The 15,394-nt window shown below is 42.1% G+C and overlaps 1 protein-coding gene across 11 annotated transcripts in view; it reads right to left on the reverse strand.

The window, feature by feature from the left end:
- ABCC5 (ATP binding cassette subfamily C member 5) overlaps positions 1 to 15,394 on the reverse strand; it is a 67,505-nt gene that overhangs the window by 23,530 nt on the left and 28,581 nt on the right. For 9 of the 11 annotated variants that reach the window (XM_059855640.1, XM_059855631.1, XM_059855629.1 and 6 more), the window contains 15 exons: positions 14,998 to 15,141; positions 13,177 to 13,282; positions 12,332 to 12,516; positions 11,172 to 11,318; positions 10,725 to 10,854; positions 10,028 to 10,181; positions 9,789 to 9,917; positions 9,255 to 9,441; positions 8,233 to 8,322; positions 5,835 to 6,024; positions 4,957 to 5,116; positions 4,469 to 4,547; positions 3,764 to 3,877; positions 2,551 to 2,715; positions 1,775 to 1,858 (listed from right to left, as the gene is read on the reverse strand). In XM_059855640.1, the coding sequence (XP_059711623.1) occupies positions 1,775 to 1,858; positions 2,551 to 2,715; positions 3,764 to 3,877; positions 4,469 to 4,547; positions 4,957 to 5,116; positions 5,835 to 6,024; positions 8,233 to 8,322; positions 9,255 to 9,441; positions 9,789 to 9,917; positions 10,028 to 10,181; positions 10,725 to 10,854; positions 11,172 to 11,318; positions 12,332 to 12,516; positions 13,177 to 13,282; positions 14,998 to 15,141 (2,064 nt within the window). Of the gene's footprint in view, positions 1 to 334; positions 1,859 to 2,550; positions 2,716 to 3,763; positions 3,878 to 4,468; positions 4,548 to 4,956; positions 5,117 to 5,834; positions 6,025 to 8,232; positions 8,323 to 9,254; positions 9,442 to 9,788; positions 9,918 to 10,027; positions 10,182 to 10,724; positions 10,855 to 11,171; positions 11,319 to 12,331; positions 12,517 to 13,168; positions 13,283 to 14,997; positions 15,142 to 15,394 lie in introns of those variants that run through there. The other 2 variants (XM_059855632.1, XM_059855639.1) reach the window with 2 other exon arrangements.

The following is a 15,394-nucleotide window of genomic DNA, read 5'->3' on the forward strand; positions in this document are numbered from 1 at the left end:
ATACAGCAGTGCTTTCAGGTAAAGAAAATGGAAAATCTGAGCCTAAGAAGGTCTTCCACCTGACCTCAGCCCTTCTACTTGGTTTGAATACTTGCACTATAAATTATTACTCCCTGTACTACTCAACATATATGTATTGCAAGCTACCCCCATGCTGGAGGGCACAAAAATCACTCACTACACTTTTAAAGAAACACCTTTACTCTAAAGGAAGAAAGATCAGACCATGATGCATGACAAGAGGAAAAAAAAAAGCCTGCAAACATGCTCCCCGAGGCTCAAAAAGGTGCAAAGTTCTTTATGTGCCCAAAACAAACCACTTAAGCCAATAAAATTTACAAAACCCAAAATAGTTTTATTTACTTTTCAGATTTCTGCCTCAATGAGACATTTTGCAAACATGCTAAGGCTACAAAATGTCCAAGTTGACAAAGACATGCAACGCTGACCATTCAATAAGTCACGGCTATCACAGGAACGACTGTGTCCCCCGGGCCACAGGTCCCAAAAAACAGGGATGGCGTACAGTGATCATGGCAACGCACTACGCAGGACCCAGTAACCTGAGGTAGGTCATTTACAGTAAGAAAACCATGTCCTACACCAGTGTTACATCCTGATCAACAGGAACCTCTCTAAGGTTCCAGAAGACGTGGGGTCGAGGACTGCTTCCTTAACAAGTGTGCAAGAAAGAATCAGGAAATATCCATGTTGATTAATCTTAGTTTAAGTGAGCAGAACAAAGAGTTAGTGTTACCCATGCCAGTGAAAGCCAACCTAAACCTCTGAGGAGTGTTAGCAGCTTCAAGATTAAGAGTCAGTCAGCTGAAGCAACTCTGAAAAGGCTTTCCTGCCAGCATACAGGGTACAATTTGAACCTTATGATTAATTTGTTACAGATCATTCCACAAACAGTAAGATTTTGGTTGTGTTAGATCAGCGAAGCAGGAAGAGCTGGGGCTTGCTTGCATTAAAATAAACTCTGCTGATACAGTAAGAAATACTGTGTCAGGACACTGAGAAAATGCAAGGCCTTAATGTGACCCAGGAGTGGCTCTCCATTCAGATCACTAAAAACGCTGCTTTGGAAAAGCATCATGGGAAGCAGCAGCCGCTGCTGTGGTGAACGTTAGCTATGGCCCAACTAGCTCTGATAAATTACAATACAATAGTTACACCACAGAGCTCTTCTCTGCTGCGCTAGACAAAGATGTGACAATAAAGGACACTATTGCAAAGCTTCACTTCCACTCAGACACGCAGAAAATCCGGCACTAGGAAAAGACGAACTGTAAAAGACAAAACATTGTCTGATACAGTCCAATAAAGCCAGATCTCTGGTACCATAAACTGTACAAAAATGATAGAAAAGAATATGCACTGTTATTAATACAGTGCTTATTTTAATATAAAATAAACAGCTTACATTTCCACTGTAAATATAGGCTATATACAGAATTATGTATAGATATAGCTACATGTATAAAGCTTCATTATAGGCCTCTGATACATTTATAACTATGGCTCCCTGAGCCATTTGTAGAGTGCATTTAATAACAAAAAATTAGTAGTATGGAATAAATACAATAATAAAAACATGAGTTCTTCTGACATGGTTTTAAAAACTCTCTGGCTTGACACATTGTGCTAAAAATTAAAAGATGAAAAGACAATAATCTGCGAGGAGGAGGAAGAGCTGGCCTGCCACAGGCAGGGAGTGTAGCTCTCCAAAATTAAAGTGACTTTGCCCTGAATTTCAGCCCTTGACAGCAACCTTGTTCTCCGCAGCAGCAAACATAGCATAGAAGCGCGAGTTCTCGTTGGCCAGAAGGGCAGTCGGGGTGTCAAATTCCACTACCTGAAACCAAACAAGGCAGGTAAAGTATGTCAGTAAAATTCAACAGAGAATTGACTTCCACCCCTTGGACTTGATGTGATAGTAAAGAATGGAAAACACAACATTCATCTTTAGGTGAGACACCAGGCAGTGAAAGTATCTGCATTTAAGGATGCTGTAACCTGGAATGCTTCAAACTGGCTCAAAAACTGGAACTAGCCCAACAGGAAGCAACCTCTGGTGGCTCTGGCAGAGGCAGATGCTATAGGCTTCTGCCTTCTCTACCTTTAAGAGCCTTGCCCAATGTACTTGCATTTCACTGTTCATGGCTCCCAAATGGAAGCCTGAAAAACAGGTAAAGTATCTACCATAGGTCTGCTTGATGGCACAGGGCTTTATGAAAGTAATGTAATGGGAAGCTGCCACTGAGCCCCAGCAGAGATGTTTATGTTATTACCCATCTCAGAACTGATCTACAAAGGAAGCCTCAAAGAGATTATTAAAGACAGAACTTATTCTATAGTACTTTCTTGGTGTGAAAAACATTTTTGCCATCTTTGATCTTGTCACAGGCAGCAATTGATTCTATTGGACTATTATTACCAAGGATATGAATGAACAGAGGATTTTCTGCTCTGCAGTGCAGCTGTTCCCTCAGTTCAGTCTGCACACATGGCACCAGCAGACCAGGGCAGAGACACCTCCCTGCTCACCTGTCCCTGCGTTAGCACCATGATCCGGTCACAGCCCAGGACCGTGTGCAGGCGATGAGCGATTGTTAACATAGTGCAGTCTGCAAATGCCTCTCTGATGGTCTCCTGGATCAGTAAGTCTGTCTCTGTGTCCATAGCAGCTGTTGCTTCATCCAGGATCAGTATCTGAAAGCAGCACAGAATCCTGGCTGTTACCCATGGTCACACCTTCCCTCTCTGAATATAAAAATACATTAGGAGTGGGCAGAATGGCCACAGCAAAGCATTGTCACAACTGGCAATCCTTACAGAGTTGTGGGCAGAAATGCAGGTTTTACAAGTACCCTTTCAGTTTCCTCTATGTAATTGCCTTCAACAAAGCCTATGGATGACACATTTTATTGTCACATCCTAGAGCTACATTTGGATTATGACCCAGGTCTCTGGTCTCCACTACTTTCAATTTTATATTCCATAGATGAATCTCCAACAGAATTTTTACCAGTAAATTGATTTGGCACATCCCTGGTGGTAACATTCCTCCTGGAATGGGTCAATACTGACTAGGCTTAATAGCTTTCTTGCACTGGGTAAAAAGTTTCTTCCCTGTAGACATACTGATTTGGACTGATTTCTTGTCAAAGCTGAACTTGACATGCTTTGTGCAGGTACTGCAGAGACAGCAGTAACTTCTGCTGAGTAGTCTGACTTTAAAAACAGATGCAGAACTTTAAAATATTATGATATGTCACATTTCAGAGAAAAGGCTGTTAAAACCAGAATCCTGATCAATCTCAATCCAAAAGTCCTTATTCACTGTAATTGTTTGTTTTTCATTCCTGCAAAATCTTTCACTTGGTTGGCATAGCATGGTCCCAAACTCCACTTGGAGACCACATTTTAGTGGAGCACCATGTAGAAGAAAAACACTTGGCTCATATTCACAAAAAGGTGGAAGGGAAGAATCTGATGCTTCCCAGTAACAGGGCACTGAAGAAATGATTGTCTGACACACTACTCTTAGTACTTACAAGCAATGCCTTTTCAATGGCAGGACATTGCAGGAGCTGGCTGCAGATACCTTCCTGTTTGTTTTAACCTTGCACCTTTCTGGGTTGCAATAATCATTGGTATGATTCCTCTGACAGACAAAGATTCCAGCACAAAAAAAAGAAGTCTTGTTCCATCCTATAATTCTGGTATCTCTAGCTATTTCTCTCCCTGCTGCGCTCACCTTGCAACGCCGCAGCAGAGCTCTAGCTATACACAGTAACTGTCTCTCTCCAACAGAAAAGTTCTCCCCATTTTCCATCACTTCTGAATCAAGTTTCATAGGCAGCTGTGCAACCTGTGTGGGAAAGAAGAGGCAAATCTCAGAGCACTGCACAAAATCTTATAAACACAAACAGATCTCCAGACAATCTTTGTCACCAGCAGAAGAGTGAACCTAGTCCCTGCAGGAATTCCTGCAGCCATGCCTGCCACCTGGCTTACATGAAAAACAACTGGAAATGTCATGGCAGCAAGATTTACTGCAGAGGGCCTTGCAAAGGGCAGGTTTTAAGTTCAGTATAAATTTGCACATGTGACATGTACAGTCACAAATGGAAATGTAGAATGCACACCTCAGGCACATACAGAAAAATATAATTTGAAATGTTTTAACACCCTAAGAATCCCTTGATGAAGCAGCACTCTGCCATTCTATATACTAAAAAAACCCCACAGAATATGGCATGTCCCTAAAAAACCAAAAGTAGCAGTCTGATAAAATCATGGGAAAAAAGAAAAAAAAAATTGGTCAAATAAAGCACAGAGAACAAGGGGGGGAAATGTAGAGAGAAAGCTTAGAAAAAGACCTCTAAAGTAACTACTAACAGATTATGTTGCTTTGGAAGTCAAATGCAAGCCTCCATCTCCCAGGGCACGTAATACTTACACACTCCTTCATGTGAGTCCTTTCCAAAGCAGCCCAGATTTGTTCCTCACTGTACTGATTGAAAGGATCCAAGTTTGATCTGGAAGGGGAAGCAGAAAACAAGGAGAATTTTAACTCAGCAATGAATGGCAAAGCAACAGTGTGCTAATTTATCCAGACAGGTGATTCCCATCTGGCCTTCCACTAACAGTTTCCTTGCCAGGGAAATCAGATGTTCCCAGCACACTGAGGTTAGAAGAGCCAAAAAACAAGAGTAGAGATGGAAGACAAATATACTAAAACTTCAACCGCATATAAAGGGAAGCAAGACTTCCATACAGGATGATCACAGCCAGTGCTGCACTGGGCCAGCTAAAATCATTCAACTGTGGTTTTTTGTTTCAAAACTAGAATAGAAGCTAGGATGCCTGAGAGCCACCATCTCACCAGACACCTACTGCATTTCAGGTATAAGCAGTCCCTTCTTGCCTTCTTATGGCCTCACTAACCTCACAGTGCCACTGAACAGCACAGGTTCCTGAGGGATTATGGAGAGTTTGCTCCGAAGATCTGCCAAGCCAATGTCATTTATTTTCACTCCATCAATTTTAATGCAGCCTCCAGACAGTTCAACGAGACGAAAGAGTGCCATTCCAAGGGAAGACTTCCCTAAAAATGAGACAGGAAAAACATGACTAGTGTTTCTACAGAATCATAATGGTTTTCAGATGAGAAAGCATTTTAAAAGCTGTCCACATCTATGAAAAGTTTCAAAATACCAAAAAGTCCTGGCAAACAATGCTCTGGTAAGTTCTGAGGTTCAGCATTTAAACTTCTGATCAATTGTGGGGGCAGCTCCTAATCTCTCCTCAATAAAGCCATGCCTGGAGTACTGCCCCAACCCCACTGCCAAAACCCTGCCATGAAAACCGAATACAGCAATATAAATTACTTATTTAGAAACTCATTTTGAGGTTGATTTAAGTCATCTCACAAACAGGGGTTTGGATTCTTCACATTACAGAGTTCTGAGATGGCTCAGAGCCAAACCTGCTTGCAGCATCAGTACAGAATCTTTCAAGAGTCAGACAAGCTGCAATGAGCACACTGCAGGCACCGATCTATGCTGGTCAGTGGTTTGGGGAATTAAATACAATCAACATACTGGCTCAAGCATAGTAGGATATCCCTGTGCTTTAAATGGAAACTTGTTTTCACTATTCTTTACAGGGATCTTCCTTATGTACAGACATGAATGGAAACCTCCACTGACAGAGTGCTAAGCCCCTCCCGTACAACCAACTTGCTCCAACACAGGAGAACCAATGACTGCCCCAATCCATTCTGTACAAGTAATAATTTAACTCTGCTTAGTGTTTTTCCTTACCTGAGCCTGTCCTCCCCACAATGCCAATCTTTTCCTTCGGTTTGATGGTAAAGGACACTTTTTTAAGTACTAGAGGGAGGTTCTCTCGGTACCGCATCTCTGCATTTTCAAAAACAACTTCACCTTCCTGTGGCCAGTCCAGAGGAGGAGCTTTGTTCTTAATTCGAGCAGGAGCTTCCAGGGAAAGTGTCTTTTAAGAAAAACACAGAAGTTCAGTTTCCAGTAAACAAAGCACCAAAGGAAAATTATCAGCTGCAGCTTTCAGCAGTTCTTCCCTGCAGACTCAGCCCAGATCATTTATGGCAGTTTCATGATGAGCTGCTTGGCTGGATGTGGGCCCAGTGGTCCAGAAGTTTGCTGTATTACACTGACCACACTGTTAATTCCCTTCCTGTTGCCTCAGTAATGACATCAGTCCTTCTATACAACAGTGGTTTTCATCAATGGAATTCAAAACGTATTTTAGGCCTATTATTCATCAGCACAATCCTATTGAGTTTCATGGCACTCCAAAGACTGGATGCAAAATCTGGTGCATTTCTATGCCTCATTTTCTATGCCATACCAGGGTCACCACTGTTGATTTTGACACAGAAGAGAATGTCCAAGTAACACATTAAATGCCACCCTCTATCTTCTCCTCCTCATGTTCCCCTGTCCTACTGAATCACTGAGTCAGTCCCTTCCAGCCTGCTCACTTTAGCTATTTCACTCTGTCCCTTATGGAGAAGTTCACAGATTAAACAGAAAAGCAGAACCTCTGAAAGCGAAACACAAGGCTTTATAGCATGTTTACAGTGAAGTCAAGGTCACTTTCCCGTACTTGGCACAAGCACCCTCAAAGAATGGCAGCAATCCTATCATGGGATTCACCTCATGTAACTGAACCAGGCCATGACAACTTCTTTATAGTCTCTAGAAAGAGAGATCTCTACAAATGCTATAAAACAGCATTTCTGGAGTGTGATTTGTCTCATTCTAATATAAATACTTCAAACAGGTAATAAATTGCCCTCTAGAGACACCCATTTCCTACACTGACCATTGAGAGATCCCACAGGGATGGCAGCTGTGGACATCTGCAACATCTAGTTAGAGGCAGATTAATTGTACGCCAAGGGTTTGAGAGAAAAACAGCCATCTGCTATGACAGTGCTCCCATTCTTTGAGCTTGGTGCTCAAAACAGCAACCTTGAGCCCCCACTGAAAAAAGCCAAGCCTGGGCCTTGGTAAGACCTGGGACCTGAATGGTGTTTCACTGGCCACCCACCCTTCATTTCAGCATCAAACTACTTTTACAGTTCCATAAGTGGCTGTCTAGAGATCAAATTTTTTTTAAAAATCCCAGATAGTGTTGCTTGATAGTGATATAGAATGAGTGACATAACTTTTAAAAAACCCCAAACAACAGCCTACAACTGTAGGTTTTGCCACTAAGGGCCTGACTGTGATAAACCCATCTCAGCCCGGTGAGAGACACAATAGTTGTCAACTTGTGTGACCACCAAGTCTTCTATATGCAGAAATTTTCTACTTAGATGCCTGCAGAGGATTTATTTAACCGGGGGAGTGAGCAGGTTTGGGGCTTTTGTCTTCTGTTTTTTAACCTGTAGATTGAATCCACACACTTTAAAAAAACTACAAATATCAACTACTAAATAACCCAGATTTACCAAATAAATAAATCTATCTCCCTCTGAGTCAGGAAACATTAAATGGAAAAGCCTTTCACCTCACACACCAGACCCAGTAGGAGGCTTTCTCCTGGCTACACTTTCCCCACTGACCTATTCCCAGTTCTGCACACACAAACCCCAGTTACAAATAAAGGGTTACAGATAATCAGAGCAGCTTGTTAAGCATTTAGCCTGGCACATTTCTCATGTTTGCAGAAAGAGCATTCCCTTGACTTTTCAAGCATACAGAAATATGTTACATAAGACAGCTGTGATAAAGTAGGTTTATTAGGTTGAAGTGGAATTACTTGTAGATAAAGTAGCAAACAGTTATCTGTGTTTAAATGAAGGAATTCCACTAGGTTTGGAATGAAGGATGCCAGAACACCATCCTTTTGCTGTAAAATAATGTTTTGAATCCCTAGGTTACCCCTTTCACACACCCCACTCTTTACTGTGAGTGTCAGCAAACTTCCAAATAGCTTATGTAAACCTAGCAATGCCTCTAAGTTTAGTTATCTACCAGCTCTGGGGCCATTCAGCCCCCCAGTGCTGATACATGTGCTTCACAAAACAAACTCACTCTGCAGTGTTACAGCACAGGCTTTAGTGCCTTTCCAAGATCAGGAATGTACATTCTGTACTAGGGCAGCCTATGGCTGAGGCCAGCAACGTAACAAACAACACAAAATGTCACAACAGGCAGTTGAATGCAGTCCTACCTTGATATAGTGGTCAATCCTCTCCACTGAGGTGAAACGAGCTTCTGTCTCTGAAGCCAGTCTGACTGTAAACTGGAATAACCCTGTTAACTGAAGAGATGAAAGAAAAGATTTTTAGAGCTGTGACTTGTTATTGAATTAAGAGATGAATGTGGCCAGCAGGATCAGGGCAGTGACTGCACTTGGGACTGGTGAGGTCGCACTTCGAACCCTGTGGTCAGTTTTGGACTCCTCACTACAACACAGAGGGGCTGGAGCATGTCCAGAGAAGGGCAACAGAGCTGGGGAAGGGTCTGGAGTCCTGTGAGGAGCAGCTGAGGGAGGCAGAGGGGCTCAGCCTGGAGAAGAGGAGGCTCAGGGGGATCTTATCACTCTCTACAACTCCCTGAAATGAGCATGTAGCCAGGTGGGGTTTGCTCTCTTCTCCCACTTAACAAGCAATAGGATAAGAGGAAGCAACTTCAAGTCGTGCCAAGTTTAGATTGGATGTTAGGAACATTTCTTCACAAAAAGAGTTGCCAAGCACTGAGACTACCCAGGGGAGTGGTGGAGTCACCATCCCTGGAGGTATTTAAAAGTTGAGCAGATGTGGTACATGAGGACATGGTTTAGTGGTGAGTTTGGCATTGCTGAGGTAATAGTTGGATTCAATGACCTTATTGCTGTTTTCCAACCTAAAGAAGTCTATGATATTTGATATTCTTGACATCAGGCACCATATAACTAAAGTCTTCAAGGCAAGTTAATTAAATAGTTCATTTTAAAATCACCATAATTTATGAATCCCTTGAGAAACCAGCAGCTTAGAAACTTTTCCCAAGAGCAAGAGCTTTAAGTATGAGGTATCAAAGCTCTTTAATTTCCTCTCGGCGCCACAAGGAGGCAGAAGAGACCAAACAGCAGCTCCAACAAAGTGCTCAGAGCCCTGCAGCTCCTCTAAGCCAGCGCTGGACACTGTTCGCTCATTAGCAATATCTACATTAAAAGAGAAATGAAGTATTACAGTATGTGGTCACACTCACCTGCACAGCATAGGAGATGGCCAGCCCAGCATAGGCAGGAGGGATCTGGCCATGCATCAGGACAATCATAAGGCCAGTGGTTGTGATCAGAGCAATGCTGATGATGTCCAGGCGCACGGCCAGCCAGCGCATCGCGCAGCTGAACAGGTAAAACGGGGCCTGGTTGTCATCCAGCAGCTCCTGGTACCTGAAACAAACATGGCAACATAGTAGACTCCACAAGCCTGATGTTTTACAAATATCAGACCTACTTAAACTCCTGTTCCAGTATCAGGATTCAGGATGGGAATACTCATCACCGACCAAATTTCAAACCAAAACACAATGGCAGGGTTTGCAAACTTTCCCCACCACTGCTCTTCCCAGTTTTCCCTCACCCTTCCTTCTGTTCTCCCAATTTTTTTCCCCAAAAAAGTAATTTTCAGTCATAGAACCAGTGATCCATCAGACCCCAGTGATAAATCCTTCTGAATGCCAGAAGCTGTTGCATTCAGCTTTGTGCTCCACCATTCCCCAATGGATATCTAGACTGACCTGTGCAGAAATTCCTGTCCTTTGTGGTAGGCATGGATTGTGGAGAGACCCTGGATGCTAGATGTAATGTGAGACAAGAATGGAGACTGTGTGATGTTGTCCAGACGCTTGAGCTCTCGAATAAAGACTCTGGAAGGAAAGAAGCACTTTGTGTTTCATGCAGAACCACCATATGCCAACCACTATGTCGTACTTGAAGGTGAAAGTACCTTTTCAGCTAAAGCAGCTGGTGCACTTACCTAGACACAACATGCAGAACTGTGAACAGGACAATGAGGGGCCCCACTGCCACCAGGAACCAGGGGAAAACCCCAGAAATCACCCCCACACAGAAGAACACAAGGATGACGTTCTGGATGAACATTTCCGCTTGAAACGGCAACCGAACGTCAACTGGGGAAATGGAAGGAGAAGAGGAAGATCTTGAGTACAGAAAACTAAAACAACCCATAGAAATCAACTCAGTCCACCTGTATCTCAGTAGTAATCACAGGAATTTCTCTTAGGTTATTCAGATTAAAAATGTACATTTTCATTGGGATGTTTTTACCTTCTGAGTTACTGGCACTCTAATTATTCCCGTTTGCAGAAATAGCACTGATGGAACTGACCTAATTACCACCTCTGCTGCACATCAGCTTCACTCTAATGTTTTAAGTTGCTCCTGCATGAACTGCTGAGAGCCCATGTGCAGCCTGGAGGTACAAAAGCAGCAGCGCATTCCCTTCTTCATAAGTGGATGCTCTGACCTGAGCTATCAGCTGCCTTCTAGAATCATAACCCAGGTATATCCCAGTTGCTGCTTTGTTTATTCCAAGAGCACATTTGGCAACAGACACAGGGTACAATCACCACAACAGCAACAGACTGGAGAGTTTTCAGGCCTTAACTGGGAGGTCTGAGTGTGGGATATACAGGGCATAGAGTGAGAGATACCTTCATCCATGTCTTTGGAAAACCTGTTGAGGATCCTCCCAGTGGGTGTAGTGTCAAAGAACTTCATGGGGCTACGCAGAATCCGTCGGAAGAGCTCATCATGGAGCCTTGAGGATGCTCTGAGAGTACCCTGACAACACAGAAAACATTGCAGGGTTATAAAGCAGTGCTTGCCTTCCTGCCACCCAAATATTCTACTCTGTTTCTCTCTTCAGCCATAAGAGGTTTTCTACTGCATTCTGTGCTTCCAACCCGTGGAGGAAGCTATCAATTTGGGCAGAAGTTTAGCAGAAACATGGTGCAGCCTCAAGAGCTGGCTAAGGGAACATTTCAATCCATGACTGACTTTGGTTCCAAAGTCTCTTAGGAGATGACAAAAGAACCACAGTGACAGAAATTTGCAGAAGCAGGAGTAGGGGGGAGACAAATACCAGCACTGGCACCTACCTTTACAAAGACCACACCACGAACAGCTTTCAGGATCAACATAACTGCCATAGACAGTGCATAGATGCCAGCATAGTAATGCATGTGAGGGTTATCTTTCATACTGTTGCTTATGACAGTCTCATTTCCCACAGTCACCGAGGTGTTCTGCAGAAAATTCAAGGTTTCAGAGGTTGGTTAAGGCGAGGATGAAGTATGATGTATACATTACATGTGGTAGAATTTAACTGCCTTGTGTCTTCTCCCACTATATTTGATATTTCTTCTTTAAACTACTTCAGTGACCACTGAATACCTCAAACTTTTCCCTGGCAGAGATGCTTGACTTGTTGATCTGTAGCCCTTGATCTTTTTCCTACAATAGCTTCCAAAATACTACCACAATCCCCATTTCATTTGATTCTTGACCTCTCATTTCATGCTTATTTCTTGTGTTCTTCTGAACAATGTCAGATACTTGGATACCATCACACAGCCATATTCACCTTGGATAGATCTTTATCAAACACTTATTTCTGCCACTATGCAAAAAATTCTTTACTGTCACACTGTTATACATTCTCAATCTCTTTTATTTTTGCTCTTTAAGTATGTTTAAGGACTTCATTGCTGATTCTAATATTGATGTCCATCTGCACTTTATTATTTCATCTCTGAGATTAGTACCTTGCTCTCTGTGCCCATACAAAAACTCTTGCAGTTATATTTGGATTTTTAAATGCAACAAGACTTGCAAGCAAAGCCCTGAAAGTAGGAAAAAGCCCAAACCATCCCAAGTCATCAGAATCTCCAAAGCAATCTCCAAAAGTCATCTGACTCAATTTTTACATATTTTAACAAAAATTATCCTGTTAGATATAAGAACACATTTAAATCAAAACCAACCGCTTGTTGGCCCCTTTCATATTTTCACTTCCTTTTCTTAGACTAACCAAAAAAATGAAGAGGGCAGCATTAAACCACTTAAGTTATTATATCTCTCATTACTGGAGCTCTCTTATTCTTGGAGATGAATTCCCTAGTGAGACCACCTCCTGGGGAGCCTTACAACTTTTTTAAATTAGAAAGCACCATTTGGTCTCACAGGACTGCTTGGGATTAGTCTAGCAGAACACCCACCAGCCCATTAGACACAAGAGCAGAAAAGCTATTGAACTTACTCCACTGCCTTGCTTGATCCAGAAACTCAGCCACCAGTTGCTAAAGGCTGTGCTGCCCACATTCAGCACAAACAGTGCCATGATGATGAGGAATGCAAAGGGGCCTCCAGCTGCCTGAATGTAGACACCATAAACAGACCAGGGGACAGAGCCTTTGCCTTTCTCTTCCAACTGGACCAACTGGCCTGTGAAACAGCAGAAGATGATGGAATGAGGAAAGCTCATTCCTTCCATGAAACTCCTATAAATTTGTGAACACTCACAAAATTAGTCTTTCAAACTGTGCAGAGTACTTTCAGAAACACACACTTTACTTCACGCTTAGAACTCAGCAGTTCAAACAGTTTTTCAAGAAGTCACATTTCTGCAGAATCATTTAAGTCATGGTACAGCTGAAATGTTGTACCATGTCAGCACAGACTTAAATGTTAGGCTGGGATCAGCCTCACTACTGCTTTTTAAACCCTGGAGTTCAAAGCTAATATTAAACAGAGGTCAGTCCTTCCCTTCATCCATAAATGCCATGTCCTGCCCAGGACGGAGTGCCAAGCTGCACACATGGCCCTCTTAGGAGAGGAGGGAGAGGTGGTGTGGGAGACAAGGCAGTGCCAGCTCCTTTGTGCTAATGGCATCTGAGACTGAACTTAAACCCTGCACAGGCATCCATACTTAAGGAATTAATGAATGTTCTTTGCCCACTGCCTATGTCCTACAAACCACACTAAGTGATTAGGATTGAGACAGCTTCCAAACCTGAGAGGTACATTAACAATATACTTTGAAGCATGTTCTGAGCTAATTGGAGTACAAAATAGATACAGCCAGAAATTTGATTACATAGTTACCCTCTTCTTCCTTCTTTACAACTTTCTCCTTCTTCACAGACCCTGTTTTGGTACTTTTATCCTGGGGCCTTTTCAATGAATTGTTTGTGTTCTTCTTTATATTAATCTGCAGGGAAACAATGACACTAAACATAGGAGTTGGCTTTGACATTTTCATATCTAAACATAAACTTTTATTTATCCGCCACCTAAGGACAAAGGCTTTCAATAGCTCAATATCCTCCTTGATGTGAACGCTAGCTTCACAGTTATTACAGATGATTGCCAACTCTGACGGATTAAATTCTCCTCCTCTATTAATCTAAACTACTACCAACCTGTACAGGTTGTACAGTGCGAGGGTAATTTCCAGGATCAGTGAAATTATGAGTGTACATGGTAGAGGAATGATATTCCCACTACTGCAAGAAAGATATAATCTCCCTATCCCTTGTAAAAATAACTCACATTTTTTTAAAGAGGCTTTTTTCCCCAAGCACCCTAGCACTTAGAGACATTTCATGAGAGCTTTCTTAAGAAAAGTCAGATTAACTTGATCTTCCAGAAATCCAATATCCAAACACTAAAGTGACACACAAGCACTGCTCTAAACCCAGCCATCCTTCCATAACTGGGAGTTACTGCCTGTTCAGCCTACATGGACTGAAACCCCTTACACACCATGTTCAGGGTTGCCTCCCCACACTTTACACGAGATTAAACCACAGAGAACCCAACTGATCATCCATTTATTCTTATCCCATAGGGAATGCAATTTAATGGTCTTTCCATGAGCTAATGTTTACAGCGACATTGAGGGTCAGCCAAGCATGAAGACTGGAGAATCTCTTGTTCACTATCATTATATTAGTCTTAAAATGGCAGAACTATTATCTTCATGCCTCAAAGGATATGCAGAGCAATGCATTATATCCTTTTGCTTCTTTCACAAATATCTCCCAGGAGAATGTGTCACCAAACTCCTTCTATATCTGTAATTCTTATGATGCTTCCTTCTCAGAAATGTTTTGTTTTGAATGTCTCATGAGTAAGGAGCCTCTCATCTCTTAAAAAATAAACTGTTGATGTACTTTTAATCTTTTCTAAGAGAAAATGCACATAAAATTTAGACAAGTTATTACAAATCAAAATGCCAAGATCCTTACTCTAGAGATTAACTTCAGGAAACAAAGAGCAGAAGGGTGGGGAAAAATTAAATTGCTGAAAATTTACATGTTGTACTGAATGTTTCTAGTTACTTTCTAGATTCACAATTTTTGCACCAACTGAAATACTACAGCACATATTCAAATTTGCATTTACAGACTTTTTTCACAACAGAATTGGTGTCAAGGCAAAACATTTTATTCTCAAACTCCCCCAAAACACAGCATTTTCAGTTATGCCTCCAAAATACTGTCACATCTAACTTTTGACAAGTTGTGTCACACCTGCTGTGCCTCAGTCACACTCCATTGAAAACATTGTACCAAGCCAGTAAGAAATTTTTCACACAAAGGTTGTTGAAGATCTGTGCTAATTCAGAGGTAAATTAAGGGGTGTACAGTAAGAGAAGAACTTCCTGCTCTGAGCATCACCAGGGGAGACACTACAATATTTTCATTATTAACTCATGAGCTCATTGGCAGAGTCCTCTCTAGCACACATTCCCTAAAAACTAACCGTGACAAAGTGCTAATGAAGCAGAGATTATTCTATAGGAAATCTATTGGTCAGATCAACACAAGAAAATGTGTGAAGCCATTTCCCACATTTCCAACAACATCACCTGGTTGACCTCAGAACAGTCAAGATTCAGAGCACTTTCAAATAAGCAAGTACCTCAATATGTGGTGTTTCTCCCAGCTGTAGGCTATTAAATATAGTTGCATAATCCCCATTTAAATTCATCAGTTCCTCATGACTGCCTCGCTCGGTAATGCAGCCTTCTTTCATGAAGATCACTTCATCACAGTCAACAAGATACTGGAGAAAGTGGCAGCAAGAACAAGTCTCTATCACGATGTTCAATAACCAAACACTCCCACACAACCCATCTCAGGAGCTTGTAGGCACTGGCACACAGCACACCTATGCCCACACAACAGACAGCTGATTTTCAGAGGTCCTCCTCTGACTAGAGCACCATGATTACTCACACTACACAAATAAAGGGTTTTGTGTCCTATCAAAACCAATCTCTTCTGGAAGACATGACTCAGGATACTTAAACACTGCA

Source organism: Haemorhous mexicanus, chromosome 10, assembly GCF_027477595.1.
Source record: "Haemorhous mexicanus isolate bHaeMex1 chromosome 10, bHaeMex1.pri, whole genome shotgun sequence".
NCBI lineage: Eukaryota > Metazoa > Chordata > Aves > Passeriformes > Fringillidae > Haemorhous > Haemorhous mexicanus.